Source organism: Gracilinanus agilis, chromosome 3 (genome assembly GCF_016433145.1).
Source record: "Gracilinanus agilis isolate LMUSP501 chromosome 3, AgileGrace, whole genome shotgun sequence".
Lineage (NCBI taxonomy): Eukaryota > Metazoa > Chordata > Mammalia > Didelphimorphia > Didelphidae > Gracilinanus > Gracilinanus agilis.
Window position 1 is genome coordinate 638,473,991 of NC_058132.1, and position 22,717 is coordinate 638,496,707.

The 22,717-nt window shown below is 39.5% G+C and overlaps 1 protein-coding gene across 1 annotated transcript in view; it reads right to left on the reverse strand.

Annotated features, from left to right (window-relative positions):
- Nucleotides 1-3,232: 3,232 nt before the first annotated feature.
- MINDY4B (MINDY family member 4B) overlaps nt 3,233-22,717 on the reverse strand; it is a 48,471-nt gene continuing 28,986 nt past the window's right edge. The window contains exons 11-12 of the mRNA XM_044669472.1: nt 6,126-6,306; nt 3,233-3,366 (exon numbers count right to left, since the gene is read on the reverse strand). Of these exons, the coding sequence (XP_044525407.1) occupies nt 3,233-3,366; nt 6,126-6,306 (315 nt within the window). The remainder of the gene's footprint in view (nt 3,367-6,125; nt 6,307-22,717) is intronic.

Below are 22,717 nucleotides of genomic sequence, written 5' to 3' on the forward strand. Positions count from 1 at the left end.
GTTGTGGCAGTGCTAAGGATGCTGCTTTCAGCTTTGCCAGTGCTAACGGAATGCTTTCTAGGAACAAGCCTAGTTGCCCATCAAACCTTATAAGTGATGATTTTTTACCATTATTATTATTACTATGGTCAAGACCAATATTATTTTTATTATTGTCTGTGAACTCCATCACACATGGGAGCTTTTTTTTTTTTTTTTTTTTTTTTTTTTTTTTTTTTTTTTTTTTAACAAAACTTACATTTAGGTTCAAAATATTAGCTTTGCAAAGTAGAGGAGAAGGGAGGTCTGACCAAGCAGTAGTTTATAAGAAAGAGATCTCTGGGTTTTAGTGGGCTGCTAGCTTAGGTGGCATAGTGGATAGAGTACTGGACTGGAGTCAAGAAGACTTGAATTCAAATGTGACCTCAGACATTTATCAGCTGTGTGATCCTGGGCAAGTCACTTAACCCTGCTTGCCTCAGTCTCCTCATCTGTAAAATGCGCTGGAGAAGGAAATGGCAAACCTCTCTAGTATCTGTGCCAAGAAAACCCCAAATGGGGTCACAAAGAGTTGGATATGACTGAAACAATTTAACAACAGCAACAGCAATAGCTTGATACGAATCAGCAGTCAAAATAGCAAACATGATCTTGGGCTACATTAACAGTAGAGCTTGAGGGAGGCCACATGGAGATTGTATTCTGTTCTGGGTACCATATTTGAGGGAGGATATTGGCAAGCCTGGATGTGTCTAGAGCAGCGCTGGGCAAATTACGGCCAGCGGGCCAGATGCAGCCCCCTGAAATGTTCTATCAGGCTTCCAGACATTATTCCTAATCTGATGACTACAGTGAGTAGGATACGATACAATAAAACTTTGAAAGATTGCTTTAGAAATAGACTGACAGATGAGCATTTCCTTTCCTTTGGCCCCCTCTTTAGAAAGTTTGCCCATCACTGGTCTAGAGGAAGGGGACAATTATGCTGAAGGGCCTTGAAAACATATCAAAAGGAGGCCCAGTTGAAAGGACCGCCATGTTTAGGTTGGAGAAGAGAAGACCAGAGGGGTACATGTCTTCAAGTATTTTGTGGACTGATACATGGAAGAGGAATTTCATTGGTTTTGCTCAGCCCTAGAGTGGAACACAGAGGATGCAATGCTGTAGAATTAGAAGAGGGAGAATTTGATTTGGTGTCAGAAGACCTTAGTTTGAGTCCTTACTAGCTAGAGAACCAAAGTCAGGTTATTTTAACTCTTTGAGTCTCACTTTTCCTCATCTACAAAATGAAAAGGCAGACTACACCGATCTCTTATGCACACAAATCTAATCATCTTATGAACCAGGAATGAAGAGTAGAAGCTGTCCCAAGTGTAGGGATTGGAGCAGAGTAGCCCCTGCTCCCAGGTTTGGGGGAATTCTGAGCTTCCTTCTAACTAAAAATGCCCTAAGTAGAAATATATATTTATGCCCCAATTAGAAATTTGGTCTTACCTTACTGGAGACTTCATGTTTCAGTAAAAAAATTTGTTACCGTAGACTTGTAATCCAAGGGCAGCATTCTACCAAGGAAGTATGAATTGCAAAATACTAGGCTAGGAGGAATTTTAATCGACATTTTGGATCAAACGGAGGAGCTGGTAAAGCTGACTTCAAAGTGGCAGCTATGAATCCTGTTTGCATTTTTTTACTAAAGGACTTAATATTTCCTGAAGACACACTTAAAAGAGATAGATTTGTTCTTCTGCTTTTCCTGTAATATGTATCTGGGTGAACATCTTGTGATTTTGAAAAATTAGAGCCAAAGGCGTATTGTCCTTTCCACCTAGAGTTTGGTTTTTCATTCTCATGGTCAATGGCTAATTTTTTTTTTACTCACTTCAGGAAACCCAGGTGGGCTTTCATGTTTCTATTACAACCCAGGGTGGTAAATCATTAAGCAACTCTAAGTAGCTTAATTAAAAAGAAAATGAGAAGCCCATCATAAGTGGTGGAAACTGGGGAAGAGTTAGTTGGAAATGAGGTGATTTTTATCTTATTGTGACAAAACACTTGGGGCTTTGATACTTAGGATTTGGGAGAGAAAGCATGGAGAAAGTGACAGGGCACTGGATTTAAGATCAAGAAGACTTTGCTTCTAATCCCACCTCAAAAACTTTCTAGCTGGGTGATCTTGGACAAGTCACTTAATCTCTTATTGCTTTGATATCCTCAATTATAAAATGGAATAATAAAAACACCTATCTCTCAGAATCATTGTGAGAATCAAATGAAAAAATATTTATAAAAAGCTCTTAGCACAGAGGGCAGCTAGATGGCTAAGTGGATTGAGAGTCAGGCCTAGAGCTGGAAGGTCCTGGGTTTAAATCTGATTCAGACATTTCTTGGCTGTGTGACCCTAGACAAGTCACTTAACTCCTCTTGCCCAATCATTATTATTCTTCTGCCTTGGAACCAATACACAGGATTGATTCTAAGATGGAAGGTAAGGGTTAAAAAACAAAGCACTTAGCATAGTGGTTGGCCCATTGCAGGTACTATATAAATATTATGCCCTTCCTCTTTACCTCTGCAAAAATGAAAGGATTGGGTTATATGGCCTTTACGGTCCCTTTTACTTCAGAAAAATACACAGGGGGACTTATCAGAGGAGGCCAGATAAGGCAGTTAATAGACTTGGAATCAGGAAGACATAAATTTAAATCCTACTTCTGTCATTCACTGGCTGTGTGATCTTGGGCAAGTCACTTCACCATTCTGACAGTTTCTTCAACTGTAAAAAGGAGATAATAGCACTTCCCACACAAAGTTATTGGGAGGATCTCATGAGATAATGTATGTAGCAACCTTTGCAAACCTTAAAATGGTGGATGATGCTAGCTATGGAGTGCTCTGGCCACTATCCATCTGTCAAGTCCAGAAGACAAGCCCATCTTCTTTTCCCATTAAAGAATTCTTTGATGACATTTTTATTCCTTTTCTTAGTTAGATCATAGATTTAGAGCTGGAGGGAACTTTAGAGGTCTTCATGTTCAGCCTCCACATTTTACAAAGGAGGAAGTTGAAGAACCTTGAGGATTTAGGGGTCATAAGGAGGATAAGGAGCCTGCAAAGAACAGAAAGGACATGATCAGAGATAGGGGAAAAGAACTATGAGGAGTTGATGCCATGGAAACTAAAGAAGGAAAGTATTTTAAAGAAAAAGAGGGTAGTTCCTAGTGTCAAATGCTTCAGAGAAATCAAGTCTTTCTCTTCAGAAGAATGGAAGAGTCCCATTCCACTCAACGGAAGCCTCTTTCCATTTTGTCCTTATCACCATCTCCACCGGTCGTTCTGGGACACAGTTCTCATTCTGTTGAACTTCTTCCCAGTGGTGAGAATGAGTGTCTGAAGGAGAAAGAACCAGGAATTGAACATAGTTAATTATACTGTCCTCGGCTAACTCTTACTACATTGGAACTAGTATGTAACCCATTCTATAGCTCAGGGGTCGGCAACCTTTTTGGCCACGAGAGCTATAAACGCCACATTTTTAAAAATATAATTTCGTGAGAGCCATACAGTGCTCCCAGGGCCGCTCCTGTAACAGTGCCTGAAAAAAAATGGACTTTATGGCTCCTGCAGAAAGAGCCATATCTGGCCCTCAGAAGAGCCAGATATGGCTCGAGAGCCATACGTTGCCAACCCCTGCTATAGCTATACTTTAAGAGACAGAGAATGTTGACAAGAAGGTTGAATTCCAAGTCAAAGACTATGAGAAAATTCCAGGAGAGAATATTAATAACAATAATTTTTATTATTGTTACATTACATATATATACATAGTTAATAAAAATGACTCATGTTTTATAGCTCTTAAAGATTTGTAGAGTACTTTCTCATTTGATCCCTAGGAAAACCTTGTGAGGTAGATGCTATGATCATCTCTATTTTATAGATGAGGAAACCAAAGTTAAGAAAAGTTAAATGATTGACCAAGGATCATACATTTAATGGAAGAAACTTAGAAGCAAAAACAGAAGGAACCCTTAACATCAGAGATATTTAACGGTCATTGGGGAAGTAGCCATTGTTTGTGCTATTGATGGGCAGAGATGGAAATATGGGAAGCATGTTGAATAGTCCTCAAGACCTAGAGTGAGGTGTCTGACTGAGGAGGATCCAGCCTCTCCCACCAGGAAATGGGGGTAGGAGGAGAGAAAATATCTGCCTAGATCTTTTAAGGCAAAAGTTTTTGGCTGGATCCTCCTCTGTATTCTAAAGAGCTTGACACCTGGGGTTAAGGAATCTTCTGCTCTGGAAATGATAGGTTTCCCAGATGTTAATCAAAGGGAGTGAAACAGAGGAGGCTTTGAGAAATCCAAATGTGAGGGTGTCTACTCCTTCCCCCTCCCAAAAGACTTAAGTAGTAGGGTATAACAATACCCTGATGGAAGAGTTCATAGCATCTGACATTGTTTCCAGAAAACATGTAGTTATGAGTACTTTCTATTTCTTCCCTTTATGTGTATCCACTTTTCTCAGAGTCTGGAGATTTCCTCTCAGGCTCTGTCCAAATTCCTCTTTTCTCTCTTTACTCTCTCACTTGGTGATGTCATCAGCTCCCATGAGTTCAATGATCATTTCTTTTTCTTTTTGTCAAAAAAATTATTTAATTAATTAATTTGGAATATTTTCCCATGGTTACATGCTCCATGTTCTTTCCTTCCCATCCTCCCACCCCCTCCTGTAGCCAATGAGCAATTCCATTGGGTTTTACATGTCATTGATCAAGACCTATTTCCATATTATTAATACTTGCATTAGGGTGATCACTTAGAGTTTACATCCCCAATTATATCCCCATTGACCCATGTGATCAAGCAGTTGTTTTTCTTCTGTGTTTCTACTCCCACAGTTCTTTTTCTTGATGTGAATAGCATCAATGATCATTTCTATACACGTAATTGCCCCCTCAACTGCTGTCATTCTACCTTCCTAAAACCAACTTGTATTTATTTTGTATATATACTCATATGTATATGAGTTGTCTTCATCATTAAGGGATGAGTTTTGTGAAGGTGGATTGTTTTTAAACTTTCCTTTGCATCCTCATTAGGATAACATGGTGTCTGGTACAAAGAAAGTGCTTAATAAATGCTAATTCACTGATTGATTGATTACTACCTATACTGTGTATATTTATGGTAGGATTATTTCTTACTATGTCATTTCAATAAATGCCTTTGCTTTGAGATAGTTGCATCCTTTTGCTAACTATTAAAAAGAGATCATGCTGGCGGGGGCTTATAAGACATAATCTTGAAAATGCAGACCCACAGAGTAACTTGAACCTGAAGTATTTGTAATTTGGAATAGTCGTCCCCTGGGGGAGCCAACCAGAGGGTGCTAGTCAGAGGCTAACCCAAAGGTATAGAGCATTTTTAAAATTACTGTTAACTACAATACCATTCGTTAGGAATGGTGTTCAAAGACTAGATTACCTTTGCTAATAATTGGTTCTATCACCAACTTTCTACCACTTCTGCTATTTCTACTTCACGTTGATTATTCAGAATAAAATGTAGGGGCCAAATTGGTTAGTTGTGAGAGTAGGAGTGTGTATTTTTGCCCCCTTTTCTAGGAATAAAAATAGTTCATTCCAAGTATCAGAGAAACCCTGACCATTCACTTTCCACTTGTGATGTGCCCAAAAAGGTTCACTTTTGTTTTTGTTGCTCAGTTGTGTCTGGATGACCCCATTTAATCCTGTTTCTTGGCAGAGATACTGGAATGGTTTGTCATTTCCTTCTCCAGATCATTTTTCATATGAGGAAACAGAGGTAAACAAGGTTAAGTGACTTGCCCAGCATCACACAGTTAGAAAGTGTCTGAGATTGGATTTGAACTCAAGTCTTCTTGACTCCAGGCCTAGCACTCTATCCATTGTACCTACACTGTTCCAAAAAGCCCTGGGTTCCATGTGAGGCAAATTTAGGATTGCCACACCATAATACTTTTGTTTGGGGATTAAAGGCTGAATTTGTGAGTTCCTTTTTAGCAACGAACCCCAAAAAGTCTTCTGCTGAGACGGCATGCTAACCATGAAGAGAAACACAGATTGGAACACCTGAGAACGTTCCCCGCTGGGAGCTGGGCACACTTACCTATTGTAAGACAAACTGCCTCTTTCTGGGACGGATGGCCGGTGTAAAAATAAAGACCAAAGCGGTGCTCCATCTTCCAGTCCGATAGGAGCAACTTGTTGTCGCTAAAAAGGATGCTACATGTTCTGTTGATGCTACACAGCCAGATGGGAAATTTTGGAGTCTTCAGCCTGCTTCCAACCTAGGGTGGGGAAAGCAAGATTCTAAGAATGTTCTTGTCATTAGGAGCCCTTTCTTACTTCTGAAGTGGCTTTGGTTTCACTACATTAAATACAGATGTTGCTTCATCATGAGATGTCGTGAGAAATCATTTATCAAACACCTGATCTCCCCTGTCGCTGTGGCAGGAGATACACAGAGTCATCTCTTAAAATAGGGACTCAGTCGGGGAATGAACATGCCTCCACTGATGTTTCTCTCGAATAATGAGTTTTTAAAGCACCTACTTTGTGCCATGTACTGGGAATGCAAACAGAAAAGTCAGAGATTTAGAGGTAGAGAGGATAGTGGTGAACCTTCTCATTTTACAGATGCTAAAACTGAGGCACTCAGAGTTCAAGTGACTTGTCAGGGTTGAACAACTAGTGCAACCAAATGGATTTTGAACTGTTTTTTTTCTCTCCACAACAGTATGCTACTTTCTGTTAATATATATATACCTGCATATGTGGGGTGACATATTAGCGGTATACAGTGCCTTTGTTTTGGGGATGACACATTGTAGGGGTAGAATTGGACTTTTAAAGTGTAGCATTTTAATTTTCTTTAAATCTTTACCTTCTGTCTTAGAATCATTATTGTATATTGGTTCTAAGGCAGAAGAGTGATATGCATGGGCTAGTGACTTGCCCAGGGTCACATAGTTAGGAAGTATTGAAAGTCAGTTTTGAACCCAGGACTTCCTGTCTCTAGGCTCCTGGTTCTCAATCCACCGAACCACTCAGCTGCCCCCTTAGTATCAGTTCTAAGACAGAAGAGCAGTAAGGGCTAGGCAATTGGGGTTAAGTGACTTAAGTCACACAGCTAGGAAGTATGAAGCCAGATTTGAACCTAGGTCCTTCCTGGCTCCAGGCCTGGCACTGGGCTAGGGATGATTAATTTCTGCTTGGTTATTTGAGTTCTTGACTCTTTTGGTTAAGTAGTTTAATGCAGGACCAAAACATCTGCCCTAAAAGTGCTGGGAAAAGGGAAGATAGTTACATCTTCAGAGGAGATTTCTTTGATATTTAAGCAGTTGGATATTCTTGTATCTAACTCTCTAAAGAGAAAAAGAAAAGAGAATTCTGGGAGAGGGTGGGGCAGAGATGGTATTATGTTCATCAAGGGAAAGAAGTGGGAGTGCTTCAGACAAAGCCTAAATGGATTCTGTCTCTTTCAAAAATGAGAGTTGATTTTTCTTCTCAGTGGCAGGTGTGAACCCCCTGAGGCTTTGCAGATGGGGTGAGAAGCATACTCCATTCAAGTATGGGGATCTCACACTCAGACCTGTGCCTTCAAATAGAAAAGTGATGGAGACTCTTGTTCCAGATCATCTTTATCTTCTGGGTACATGAGAACAACCTGCAGGAACCTGCCGGGCTAATAGGGTATGCTAGGAGTGGGGGGAGGATCAGAGTCTCTTCTAATGAGAATACCATTTTTCTAAATGTCAGTCTAGGAAGGCAAATTTTCTGTACTTTTTTTTCTTTTTAAAGATCTTATCTTCTGTCTTAGAATCAATATTCTGTATTGGTTTCAAGGCAGAAGAACAACAAGAGCTAGGCAATGGGAGTTAAATGACTTACCTAGGGTCACACAGCTAGGAAGTATCTGAAGTCAGATTGGAACCCAGGACCCTGCATCTCCTGGCTTGGCTCTCTATCCACTGAGCTACCTATCTGCCCCTTTCAAAGGAGACCTCCCTTTCTGGATCTGACTCTGGGACTGCTTAGATATATGTTTTTCGCCATCTCTGCTATCCTCGCATAATTTAAGGAGAAATTGTCTTAGATGAAGACAGGGACCCAGATGACAAGCTGAAATTCATCTTGAGGGAAGAATTTGACTGATGGACGGGGCTATTTTTTTTTTTGAAGCCAGAACTCTTCATGAATTTACAGTTTCCTAACCAGTACATAGAGGCAGCTAGGTGACTTCGTGTATAAAACATTGGACTTGGAATCAAGAAGACCTGAATTCAAATCTGACCTCAGACACCTGTGTGACTCTGGACAAGTTGCTTAATCTCTATTTGCCTTAATCCACTGGAGAAGAAACTGGCAAACCATTCACAGAGTCAGACACGACTGATCCACGGATAGTTAACAAACCAGTGCATACTACTGGCCTCATTCTTCAGATTTCTAGAACCTTCTAGAGCTGGAAAGGTGTGACCTTCCAAGGGAACATCTTTATGTTTCTTGATTTGTGTGTGTCTTCTATATACCTTTGTTGCCTCACCCATTAGAATGTAAGCTCCTCGGACTATTTTTTGCCTTTCTTTTTTATCATTAGCACTTCTGTGTCACCATCTGCTGAAGCCTGTTACACTGATAGCGTACACTTAATCAAAGAGCTAGGCAAAAGGGGCACAGATCCTAGCAGCAGAGTAGGTACTTAATAGGGAATTGCTGATAATCAACTGTCTCTTCAATTTACTCATCTCCGCTGAGCATATCAAAGTAGGAAAGGCATGTGACTCTGCCGATCCTGTTCCATCCAAGTACTTATTCTCAGGCTATTATGCTTATACATTTTAAAATACACATATTTACTTATATATGTATATATTATATGCAAGTATATAATGTATGTAATATAACATGTACACTCTACATGTAGTATAATGTGTAAATTATATATGTAACATAATAAGTAAATAATATACGCAAGAGAATACATATATGAATTTATGTGTGGCATAATGGAGAGATTGCTGGATTTGGAGTCAGAGGACCTGGTTTAGAATCCTGGATCCATTACTTATTATAAATGAATCTGGGTGACTTTAGGGAAGTCATTCAGCCTCTTGGGACTCATCTGTAAAATGAAGGGCAGTTGTCAGGGAGACCTCGAGGGTCTCTAAGTCAATGATCCTCTGCTGAATTACCAGTTGCTTATTGGATATTTCAAGGCAGAAGTCATGGAGATATGGGTTCATATTTTTTCCTAACCCTTCCCATTCCAAACTTCATTCAAATTTCTGTTGAAAGCTCTTCTTTCTTTCTAGCCTCCCAGGATTATGACCTCAATATTATTCATGTCTCTTCACTCTTCATCACAAAACGATATATTCCTTTGACAATTCTTGCCATCTCTACACCTACAATTTCCTCTTCTATCTGACCCCTTCTATGTACTCAGACTGCCTCCCATTTGATCAGTGCAATAGTCTCCTAATTGGCTTCCCTTTCTTAGCTCTCCACTCCATCCTCTATCCTGCGGTTAAAATGATTTTCCTTAAATATAGATCTAAACATACAAATCTCCCCTACTCATTTGGTTTCATTCAATTTTCTCTAGGAAAAAATATAAACACGTCCATTTAGCTTTTTAAAGCCCTTTACGACATGGCACTAACTTATTTTTCAAGCCTTATTAGACATTACTCCCCATCCTATGATCTAGAGCAGTGATGGGCAAACTTCTTAAAGAGGGGGCCAAAGGAAAGGAAATGCTCATCTGTCAGTCTGTTTCTAAGGCAACTCTTTCAAAGTTTCATTGTATTGTATCCTACTCATTGTATTCTTTAGATTAGGAATAATGTCTCAAAGCCTGATGGAATATTTCAGGAGGCCACATTTGACCAGCAGGCTGTAGTTTGCCCATCACTGATCTAGATAATTGAGCCTTCTCTCTGTTCTTCACACATAATACTCTCTATCCCAACTCCATGCCTTCTTACTGGTCATATGCCATGCCTGGAATATGTCATGATAAATCTGTGATAATGAGAGACTGAGGCACAAAAGATTTCAGCTTAATCTATTTATTGGCAAGGCTTGCAATGACCAATAATATAAATTAATGGACACTCAGTAACCAAAGACCCCTAACACTAGAATAGCTTTTTTACTATAGTTTAGTAGCCATATAAAGCGCAGAAATGTCTCCAAACTAAGATTGTGATTTGTTCTTAAATACCCAATCTGACTATGAGTCTTCACCCATCATTGTGACCAGAAATCAACATTAGGCCAATATCCTCTTGGAAGAACCAACCTGACAGTGCCTTCCCAGGCCAGGGACTTTCCCAAGTTCATAGTACTATGAAGTGGGGTGGGACACTGACTTAGTTATCCTCCTGTTAACATTCTCCAGAAGGTTCCTTATCTACCATTCCTTGTACCAATGGAGTCCAGTATTAAGCCAACATCTTGAGATCAAGTTCATTCATCCTCCATCTATCTTTCTAATCTTCTTCAACTGGCATTTGGTTTTGCTCACTAAATGTTGGTTGGGCAGTAGACCTGCATAGTAATACTCTAAGGCTTAAAGTCTTCAAACTTGGCTACAATGATAAAATTTGGATACAATGATGGCCCTAAATTTGGTTATTTGGTTTTTGATTATATATGTATATATGATTATTACTATGATTAATAAAACTCAACTATAAATCATTAATCCATTTCATAATTGCCCCATTTCCTCACCTAAACCTTATAGAATCTGTGGCTAATTTTAAGAAATAGAACAAATACCATCCATGTGTAGCCTGATTCTCTTTACCCCCAATTTATAATGTCATTAAAATGAGAAGAGGGATATAGCTTGTTAGGAGGACTGGATAGAGCTTTGACTCTCAGATAAATGGATTGAGAGAAGCTGTTTAGGTCTGAGAAATAATGGAAGCCACCAGGCACTGTAGTTTCTTACTTAATTTGCATGTGAATGCTTTAGCAGTGATTCCCAAAGTGGGCGCCACCGCCCCCTGGTGGGTGCTGCAGCGATCCAGGGGAGCAATGATGGCCACAAGGGCATTTATCTTTCCTATTAATTGCTATTAAAATTAAAAAAAATTAATTTCCAGGGGGCTAAGTAATATTTTTTCTGGAAAGGGGGCGGTAGGCACTGCTTTAGAGCTTAAGTGATGAAAACTCATAATGAAGTAAATTAAATGACTATTTAGAGACTATCTGAAGATTAAATAAGTATGATTCCAAAATGAACAAAATGTTGGATTTCCCAAGTCAAGTCAAGAAGCCTATATGAAGTACCTATAATGTGCCAGCCACTGTGCTAAGTCCTAATGATACAAAGAGAAGCAAAACCAACCCTCATCTCTGCTCTCAAGGAACTCACAGCTCCAGAGGAGGAGTTAACATGTAAATAACGATGTATGAATAAAGACAATTTAGATTGGAGTTAATTGACATTGTTGGTTTCTGTAAGTTTGTGATCATTCTCTCCAGTGAACATTGTGTGTATTGGTGGGAGAGTATTATCTAGGTTTAAAGCCCTTTACAAAAACCCTTACCTTCCATCTTAGAATCAATACTATTAAGAGATCCCAACACAGAAGAGAAGTAAGGGGTAAGCCATGTAAGTGACTTGCTCAGGGTCACACAGCTAGGAAGTATGTGAGGGAAGATTTGAATCCAGGACCTCCTGTCTCTAGGTCTGGCTCTCAGTCCATTAAGCCACCCAGCTACCCCTCTATACTATGATCTTTTAATGATTTCTTCATTTGTATTACATTGGATAACTGTGATGATGTTTATTATTCTTGCTTTTTTTTAAAACTAAATGCTTTATGTTTAAGAGCTAATGGTCTCATAGTGCCTGATTTTGTGTGAATGGGGAACACACCTGTAGGGATTCATATAACAGTGAGAAGTAGAAGTATATACTTCCCACAACAGTATTGCTCCTGGGACACTGAGAGAGTGTGAGTTGTAGATGTATGGTAGCAGTCTATCTCCGGGACCCTCAGATCTACTGATATGAGGGCTAGCTGGAGATAAATGAGCCGGCCCAAAAGGAGAGGAGGTGACCACATGCTCCATCCCAGGTGCTACATATATGCTTATCCTTGTTATCTTCCTCATTAGACTATTAGTTCCTTGTAAGAAGGGATGGTTTTGCTTGTTATACTTGTATCCTCAGCATCAAGCACAGTGCTTGGCATTGGGTAGGTACAAAATGAATGATCATGGGTTAATTGATTATATCATCTTCATCTCTGAATAGATATTTCTCTCTCTCCAACAATCCATTGGTTATAACAAAAAATTTTTAAAGAGAAAAATATAGTTCATCAGACAAACCAACAAATCAAACATGCCTGACAATACACTATTTCACATTTATAGTCCTCTCTCTGGCAAAGAATGGGGAGGAACTTGAGCTCCTTTCCCCAAGTCACACATGACTCTCCCCTATGCAACCTTCATTTCCCCAAGTCTTCTAATTTCCATTTTAGTACATTGTTTTCTCAAGGTAGACAGAAAATCAACTTCAGGAACATCTAGTTCTTTGGCTTAGCAATTACCCATTTCTATAATGGTGTAACACTTTCTCAGTGCCCTTCTGAGGATGATTATGAGTAGAAAAGGGCTTGGCAAAACTTCATTTTGTTCAAGATCAGAAGAGGAGATTTACTCAGGATTAAGATGGCAGCATCTAGCAGAGAAATAGCTTTATGTAGAGCAGATTGTTATTAAACATACATAGATGGTTCAGTGGATAAAGTGTCAGGCCTAGAGTTAGGAGGGCCAGATTTCAAATATGGCCTCAGATACTTGCTGACTATATGACCCTGGGCAAGTCACTTAACCCCCATTACTAGGCCTTGACACTCTTCTACCTTAGGATTGATAATAAGTATTATTTCTAAGATGGAAGGTAACGATTAAAAAAAAAATTAAATATACATCAACCTGGCTCTTTTTGCTACAGTTGACCACAAAATGTGGCTCCAGCAAGAGAACTGAATACATTGTTCCGAAGGTTTGACTGGATAAGTACAACGTCATATACCCAGAACAGTCCCAATTTGAACTAAGGGAAGTAAACATTTACATCGAGGCTTTGTGAACGGAATAATCTTTGTCAAAACATGGGACTGTATTTTTACTACACCTGATCTTAGCCAAAAGGCCGAGAAGCGATGGGTCTATATTTTTAGTTTGGAAAATATGGTCCCTTATACTTATGCCAGATAAGGACCAGCTGAAGGAATAAAGAATGTTGAGCATGGAGAAGACTTTGGGGGAAATGTTGTCAAGTGTTTTAAGGACCATTATGTTGAAGAGAAAGTAGACTTACTTTTCTTGGCCCAAGAGGGAAGAGATTGGAGCAATGGGTAAAAGTTTCAGAGAATGTATTTTGTTTGGTTAGGATTAGGTACAGAAAAACCTTTTTACAATAAGAACTATCCCAAAGTGAATTGAATTGCCTTTTGGGGCAATGGAAGTCATCAAATGGAGGCACATTTTATTAGGTAATTCATAGGAAGTATTTCTTCTTTTCCTTTAAAAAAAATTTTTAGATGCCTCTTATTGGATCACAATAATCTCCAAACATATTCCCTCCTTGGCTACCAAATGAACTTCACTGATATGGTGAAAGTATCTGTACATACAATATTCCAGCCCCAAAACCCCCTGCTGTAAGTAGAGATTCTTGGTCTGGACTCTGGATCCATGAGTTGATGACATTCATACTCCCTGCTGCCCAATTTAGCTATGCCAAATTGGGAAATAAAGCCATGGAACTTCTTGGGAAAGAATTCAGTCTCTAGACAGATTCAATTCAAGCTTTGTTACAATTAGCAATAAATGCTAATAGGTGAATATTAGCAATGATCTCCTATATGTATATGCAAGTGTATGTGTCTATCATCTATTTGCATCCACCTATCAATATCTATCACTCTATCAATATCAATCACTATCAACCACCTATCAATATCTATCAATTTTTATCTATATCCATCTATATCTATCATCCATCATTTATCACTTACCTAGTTGCCTTGCCTATCTATCTATCTATCTATCTATCTATCTATCTATCTATCTATCTATCTATCTATCTATCTATCCATCTATCTCTCCATCCATCCATCCATCCATCCATCCATCCATCCATCCATATATCTATCTATTCATCCATTCTATCTATCTATCTATCTATCATCTATCTATCTATCTATCTATCTATCTATCTATCTATCTATCTATCTTACTATCTAATCTGTCTGTCCATCTGTCCATCCATCTATATAACATCCATCTATCTATCTATCTTGTACCTATCTTTATCTACAACTATCAATCATCTTTTAATAACTAGCTATTACTTGACTATGTCTCTACCATTTTCACCTCTCTATCATCATTTATCATCCATCTTACTATTTAATGACTATGTAGCTATCTCTGTAACGATGTCTCTTTTATCTATTTCATATTCATGCAATTTAGTGAAGAAAATTCAAGTGCACCAGTGATTTATTTGCTATTTCATGCATTTGCTGTCAAACCATCCTCTGGGTGTATGACAGAGACAACATAATAAGCCCCCTTGGGGCTTAAGCCATTAGAGACCAATTTCAGGCCATTTTCACTGGTACTGGCTTCACTGGAGTCTCCCTGGAGAAAGTAAGAGAGAGCTCTAAGCCCAAGAGGGAAACCAATGAAACTGCATTAGAAATTTTCCAGAAAGCTCAAGCCATTGTAGTACTTATTTCTATGGAGATTTGAAAGCCAGCGTGAGTTATTTATGTCTTTTGACCCACTTCCTCTTGGCGAGAGGGCACTTGGACCTTGTTCAAGTTCTCAGCTATGTCTTACCATTTTCACATCGAAGAAGAGTCTCGTTTTTTCTAATTTCTTGTTGTTTTTAATTGCTTTTTTTCTCATTTATTCTTATCCAGTTCCAACTAGACCAACTTTAAACTGCCAGAGAAATTTGTCTCTGTTACTGCAGGATAGCTTAGATTTTATGGGTAAAACCACACAGGAAATTATGTGGCCACTTAGTTAGAGTAAGTGGGTCCCTGTATCAAGAAATTTATACCAATGATAATTTAGGATTCTGAAAAATTCCCATCTGATTACTTTGTCTGAAGCACTATTAGTTTTACCTTTTGTATTCTAATATTTTCACACTTTCCTCACCTGTAATTTCCAGAGAATTTCATTCATTCATTCATTTAAAAATTCTTCTTTTAAACCCTTACCTTTCATCTTAGAGTCAGTTTTGGGTACTGGTTCAAAGGCAGAAGAGTGTTAGGGGCTAAGCAATGGGGGTTAAATGACTTGCTCAGGATCATGCAGCTCATTCATTATTTTTCAACAAATATTTGTTGAGTACTTTCCATTTTATCTCCATACTCCATGAATTTTCACTAGCCTGGAATACTATCCTCCTCATCTTTATCTCATGACTTCCCTGGCTTCCTTTTAGTCTCATCTAAAACATTTCTATGAGAAGCCTGTCCTGATCACCTTTTACTGCTACCATCTTTCCTCTGTTGATTTTCTTTGTACATCATTGTTCACATGCTGCCCCTTCTACCCCCCCCCCCCCATTTAGATGTAAACTTCTTAAGAGCAAAAACAAATTTTTTTTGTATCCTCAGTAATCAGCAGAGTGTTTGACACATAGAAGGTACTTTATAAATGCTTATTGACTATTGGGACAAACACCATGGAAATGGATTTTTTTTTTTTTTGCTATTCTGGCAGATACAATGGAAACTTAGTAGGATTTTAAATGTGGACAATGGAGTCTGCTATGTTTTTTTTTCCCCTCCTACCCCTGAGATTTTTTCCTTTGGACAGGGACCGGGATTTCTCTGGTATAGGGAATCTTCTCTGCCAAAGCAATTCTATACCTAGCCTGAAACTAGATTCTCAGAGTTAATTGACTTGCCCAAGGTCACGTTAAGTCAAGTCAACAAGCAGCCAAGCACATGTGTTGAGCACTAGAATACCCCATCCTCTACCAAAATGGCAAAAACATGATCTTGGCCCTCAGGGAATTGTGATTTCTTTTTCAGGGAAGTCAACAAACATTAATTAAGAGCATACTATAGGTGCTGGGGAGCTAAGTTGTTCAATGAATTGAGAGCCAGGCCTGGAGACTGGGAGGTCCTGGGTTCAAATATGACCACAGGATACTTCCTAACTGGAAAACCTTGGGAAGTCTCTTAACCTCCATTGCCCAGCCTTTACCATTCTTCTGCTTTGGAACCAATACATAGTATTAATTCTAAGGTAGAAGGTTAGGGTTTTATTTAAAAAAAAAAATTAAGAATAGCATACTATGGGGGCAGCTGGATGGCTCAGTGGATTGAGAGTCAGGTCCAAATACAGGAGAACTGTTGCATGGGGAGCAGCTGGGTAGCTCAGTGGATTGAGAGCCAGGCCTAGAGACGGGAGGTCCTAGGTTCAAATCTGATCTCAGACACTTCCCAGCTGTGTGACCCTGGGCAAGTCACTTAACCCCCATTGCCTAGCCCTTACCGCTCTTCTGCCTTAGAACCAATACCCAGGATTGATTCTAAGATGGAAGGTAAGGGTTTAAAAAAAGAAGAAGAGCATACTATGCTTCAGGTCTTGTGTTGAGCACTGGGGATATATAAATACAAGAAGAAGAAGGCAGTCCTTGCCCTCAAGGAACTTATGTTCTAAGGGAAGAAGACTCCTGTGATACTTATTATCTACATCTTTCATTTATTATCTACATCTTTCATTTATGTTCAATTAAAATAGGTGTCGGCCCTTAGATTTTAATAAAGTTTATTAGGATTTTTTGGAGAGGTAGAAGATGAGCGAGAAGAGAGAGAAAGGGGGTCTTAATCTAACTTTTCCACGTGGTTCCTCCAGCAGACCCCAGCAGATTGTAGACCGAGAGCCCGAACTTTCTGGTTAGCCCTCACACGGCACTCCCCCGCTCTCCACTACCCCCAGTCTCCCGTCAAGTTCAGGCTCATGCCAGACATGCAGGTAAGTCCACAGGAGATGACACCACCTGTGAGACCTCAGAAAGGGGGGAGGATAAATTTCCTTCGCACATTTAGAACTTAACACCATTTGGTCTTGTATCAGTTATTTCTGGAGATGTCTTAACTCCTTTCACATGCCAAATTTTATCAGTGCTTCACACAGTGCATACTTAGGACATATCTGCTGGGTGGCTGAGGCTCAGGGAGTGATGAGTGAAGGCAGAAACACAGAGATTCTCAATAGATGCCATTTTCCTCACTTTTCTTTTAGAAGGCAATTTCTAATTTTTCCAGAATAAGTGATTAGGTTAGGCATGTTTAACCTGTTAACTGTGAACTTAAAAAAAATCGATAACTATATTTCAATATAAGTGGTTTCCTTTGTAATCCTATTTATTTTATTTTTTGCATTTAAAAACCATATTCTGAGAAAGGGTCCATATTTTTCACTAGAATACCTAGGGGTTCACGACACGACAAAGGCAAAGAACCCCTACTTGGGTTATTGGGGTTTTTTTAAACCCTTAACTTCTGTGTATTGGCTCCTAGGTGGAAGAGTGGTAAGGGTGGGCAATGGGGGCCAAGTGACTTGCCCAGGGTCACACAGCTGGGAAGTGTCTGAGGCCGGATTTGAACCTAGGACCTCCCGTCCCTAGGCCTGACTCTCAATCCACTGAGCTACCCAGATGCCCTTTGGGTTATTGTTGAGATAATGTGTGTTAAGGGAATTACTGTCCCTTAAAGTGCCATATATTTACATATTATAAATTTATATATGTGTCTATGTAATATTTTCCATGTTATATTCACATTATATGATATTATACTAATATAACATTTACATATTATAAATATCATTCTTGTTCTTTGTTATCACCATCCATCAGTCAACCAGTATTTGTTAATTGCCTATAAATGTACTTATTTCATCTTCATTATTAGTATATTAAAGGTTCCCTGCCTTCCTGTTAGAGACAAAAGATTATTTGATCAAACATGACTTGGCCTGTGGTTTCGAAGTGTTGGTCAGGAGAATTCTGGGGTTATAATAAAAAACATGAATGCTGCTTTGCAAGCTCAGGAGCCTGAGGGAGCTGAGGGCCATTAAGTAAGAATCTTTAGGTTGGCCTTTAAAGAAATGCGACTTTCCTTCCTGTTGGTGAAAAAGGCAAGTTTTAATTTCTGTATGTGTGCGTTGTAATAATATAAAAAATTTTCCTGGTTAAGGAGGGGTAGGAGTAAGGAGTGAATTATGACATGTCTTCACAAAATTCTTCCTGAACCCTTCAGTATGGAAAAGTAGAAGAGCTCTGGCCTTGGACTCAAGAGCATCTGGGTTCGAATCTCCCTCTGTGCTTCCTCCCTGTGAGTCTTCAGAAAACCTCTTAAGTTGTCTGGTCCTCAGTTTCCTTATTTGCATAATTAAGGGGTTGGCTAGACAAGTTTTTAAGTTCCCTTCCGGCTCTCCATCTCTGGTCCTATGATTTTGCCCTTCTTCGATTTCTCATAACATTATCTTAAAATCTCTCCCAAAGTTTTACCTTTTGCCTTAGAATGGATTCAAAGTATTGGTTCCAAGGCAGAAAAGGAATAAAGACTAGGCAACTGGGCTTAAGTGACTTGCCCAGAGTCACACTGCTAGGAAATATCTGAGCTCAGGTTTGAACCCAGGACCTCCCATCCCCAGTTCTGGTTCTCTGCTGAGCCACCTACCTGCCCCTCCTAACATTCTCTTCACATCTTCACACTTGCCACATTTCATCTCATCTCTGTATTTGTGAATTTATCTTATCTTCTTTTGCTAAAATTAGATTGTCAGCAGCTTGAGTGAACAGGTTCTCAGCTGGTCATTTGGCAGCTTTATCCCCCACCAGGCACAGTGCACTGGACACAGGAGGCAGGAGATAACTCTGAGTTGAATGAGATGCTCAGTCTGGGGGAAGAAGTGAAGAGAGCTGGGAGTACTGATTCTAGAAACTGATGGTTGGGGCAGCAGGGGCAAGCACTTTGAAAAGGAAAAATGACTTTTTTGAGTTTCATGGCCCTTACAACTCAGGGAACTTTGGAGTAAAGTACCAGACATAGAGTCAGGAAGACTTGAGTTGGAATTCTATTTCAGATACTTATTAGCTTTGTGACTGTGGGCATCTCTCGAGCCTCAGTTTTTTCACCTGTAAAATGGGAATAAAAACAGTATCTACTTCACAGGGTTGCTGTTAGTCAAATAAAATTATACATAGATATTGCATATAAATGTATGTACTACACACACACACGCACACACATATATGTAAAATAATGGGGCAGCTAGGTGGTACAATGGATAGAAAACCAGGCTTGGAGTTAGGAAGACATCTTCCTGAATTTGAATCTGGCCTCAGACACTTACTAGTGTGACCCTGGGCATGTCACTTACTCTTGTTTGCCTCAGTTTCCTCATTTGTAAAATGAGCTGGAAAAGGAAATGGCAAACCACTCCAGTATCTTTGCTAAGGAAATCTCAAATGAATCAAGAAGCATCAGAGATGACTGAAATGATTCAACAACAGATACATAAAATATACTTTGTAGTCCTATATCAGTGGGAATGATTCTATTGTTATTATTATTGTTATTTTCTCCAGAGGCAAGATTACAGTCAATATATTGGTTAGATGAGACAAGGCACTGCCACCTTTAGCAATTAGATTTGGGGGGGGGGCTCATCTGATAAATGAAGGGACCAGGCTCTCTGATATCCAGGACCCTTTTACACTCAAAATCAATAGTCTATCTTATCCTTTACTTGCTTGCAGAGCATTAACCACAGAAGTTTGTTTTCACTATTTTATGGGCCAGAGACATCATATCTCTGGGCTTCAAAAATATGTAAGCAGATAGCATTTAAGATACATAAAGCACTTTAAACACATTATCTCAGGGGTTCTTCACCTTTGTTGGGCCATGGAAACCTTGGTCATTCTGGAGAAAGCACTGGATCCTTTCTCAGAGAATAATCACTAATCTCTGGGCTTTCAATTATATTTCGACTGTGAAATTAGTTTTATTTTATCCTTGCTTTTTTTTTAAATCTACAGTATGATAGTAAAGCCTCTTTGGAAACCACTATATCTCTGAAGGGGAAATGGAATTATCCAGGTTGAACTGGTCAAGGGCTGGTAGCAGAAACCAAAAGCAACAGAAGGGAGTTGGATACATTCCAAATGCTCTGCAAGCAAGTAAAGGATAAGATAGACTATTGATTTTGAGTGTAAAAGGGTCCTGGATATCAGAGAGCCTGGTCCCTTCATTTATCAGATGAGCCCCCCCACCCCAAATCTAATTGCTAAAGGTGGCAGTGCCAAGATTGAACAGAAATTCTCTAATTCTCAACCTAGCATCCTTTCTAACCGCAGGGTATGTATGCTGCCCCTTCAGAAAGAAAGGTACTCTAATGGAGCTTGGGGCTGGATTGCTTCTTGTCCATCACTTTAATTGCTTTCTAAAAGAGCTGAAAATAGGATAAGGCAACCTCAAGGTTTTCCCACTTGCAGCATTCCTAGATAGGGTTCCTTTGTTTAGTGGTTTCATTGCTTTGTGATCTCATTTGGGGTTTTCTTTGTGGAGATACTTGAATTATTTGCCATGTCCTTCTCCAGCTCATTTTACAGATGTGGAATGGAAGCAAATGAGGTTAAGTGACTTGTGCAGGGTCACATAGCTATTAAGTATCTGAGACTGGATTTGAACTCATAAATGATGAGTGAATCTTCTTGATTCCAAGCTCACCACTTACTGTATCCATTAACTCTACTTCAGACTCAATTCCTTCTAGCATCATTAACTATTACTAGTTGTATATTGGATATATATATATATATATATATTTTAAACCCTTAACTTCTGGGTATTGGCTCATAGGTGGAAGAGTGGTAAGGGTAGGCAATGGGGGTCAAGTGACTTGCCCAGGGTCACACAGTTGGGAAGTATCTGAGGCCAGATTTGAACCCAGGACCTCCCGTCTCTAGGCCTGACTCTCAATCCACTGAGCTACCCAGCTGCCCCTGTATATTGGATATTGAGGAACAACTGAGGACGTCAATGACAGATGACTCTACAGGCTACAGTGAGTGAGGCCATCCCTGGAGTGGCCCCTTTAACAAAAAAAATATGCCCACCTCCTGTCTCTAGTTTTTTCCTTCCTTTCATACTGTGCCCTCAGAGAATCTTTTCCTCTGTTGTAGTGAATTAAAATCAGAGGCCCCAAGCTCAAATCTCTCTGGACCTCATTTTTTTCATCTACAAAATGACAAAATTGGACCATATGACCTTCATTCCAAAACTCAGTCTATGATTCCATGATCCCAGGCCTCTTCCTCACACATTCCTTCCATTTTCAAGTATTCATCTCTTGGTACCCTCTTCTAAGCTGCTCTGCTTCTCTCACGCTCTAGATTGGGACTAGGAAGAGCACTTGACATATCATTCATTTTCAGACTCTTTCTCTCTCTGCCACAGTCACTCAGCAGGGACTTTCACCCCATCTAGTAACCATCAAAAAATATCGAAGGGGATGGACTTCAACTACTTTGCAAGCAAGTAAAGGATAAGTAATTATAATCCGTCACCCTTTAAAATTCACCTTATCCAGTCTAGATCCTTGTTGCTATCATCGATGGACCATTAGATCCATCTTCTTCCCAGCTACATTCAGTATCTGACTTAACCTTCTTCTCCACTCCCCTTAGAATACTCCAGCTTTCTAGTCCTCAGAACCATCCAAAGGAGAGCTTAAACCTCAGATGCTACTGCTTTTAATGATCGCCTCTTTCTCTCCCCAGAACCTCCCCCCTCCTCCAATTCCAAACTAAGCAAACAAAAAACCAGATTTGTCTCAGGTGTTACAATTTTTAGTTATGACTTCAACTCTCGATATCACGTTTTCTCCTTCTTAATATAGTGAGATTTTATTTTCTATGTACATATATTTGACCTGAAATGAAAACTTGTTAGAACTTAACCAAGACTTGGAAAATGGATCTGTCTAAAGGCTGCTAGACAGAAACACGCAGTAAAGTAGGCTATAAGGTTTTGACGTGGAAGCAGGGATCATGCAGAAAGCCTAGCCGGAAAGAACACCATTTCTTCACCAACCAAGGCTAAAGATGGTGGCAGGGAGAAGGGTTGGGCTCAGTAAAGTACAGGGGAAAAATTAGAATGGAAGTCAGACCAACGCATTAAGCTATGCCCAGTGACTAAGCTGAATATCTTTAATTGACATTTCTGTAAAGTAGTTTAAACCTGGAAATTCTTCATACTATGCATTCCACATGGCCATTATAGCAGGTGATGGATGGCCCACTGTGGGGACAGATGTGTATCTATAGTCATAGTCTAAAGAGAATGCTCGTTATTCCCTTAGTGCTAGGGATGGAAGGGACTAGTGGAAAACTCAAAAAGCATTCTGTTTGATCCTCGGTGGTTTTATCTAAACTATGTTGTCGCAGCTGGTTATGAGTGGACAGCTTCTGTGAAGACTTCTTTTTCAAAGAGTTTGGCTCACCATCTGTGAATTTTGAGATGAGATGTTCTTGTGAAAACATAGAAGCCTCATTTCTCAGTTGTTTAGCATTTATGTGTTTACATTCGCACTGTGTAGACTGTTCACCATTGCAGA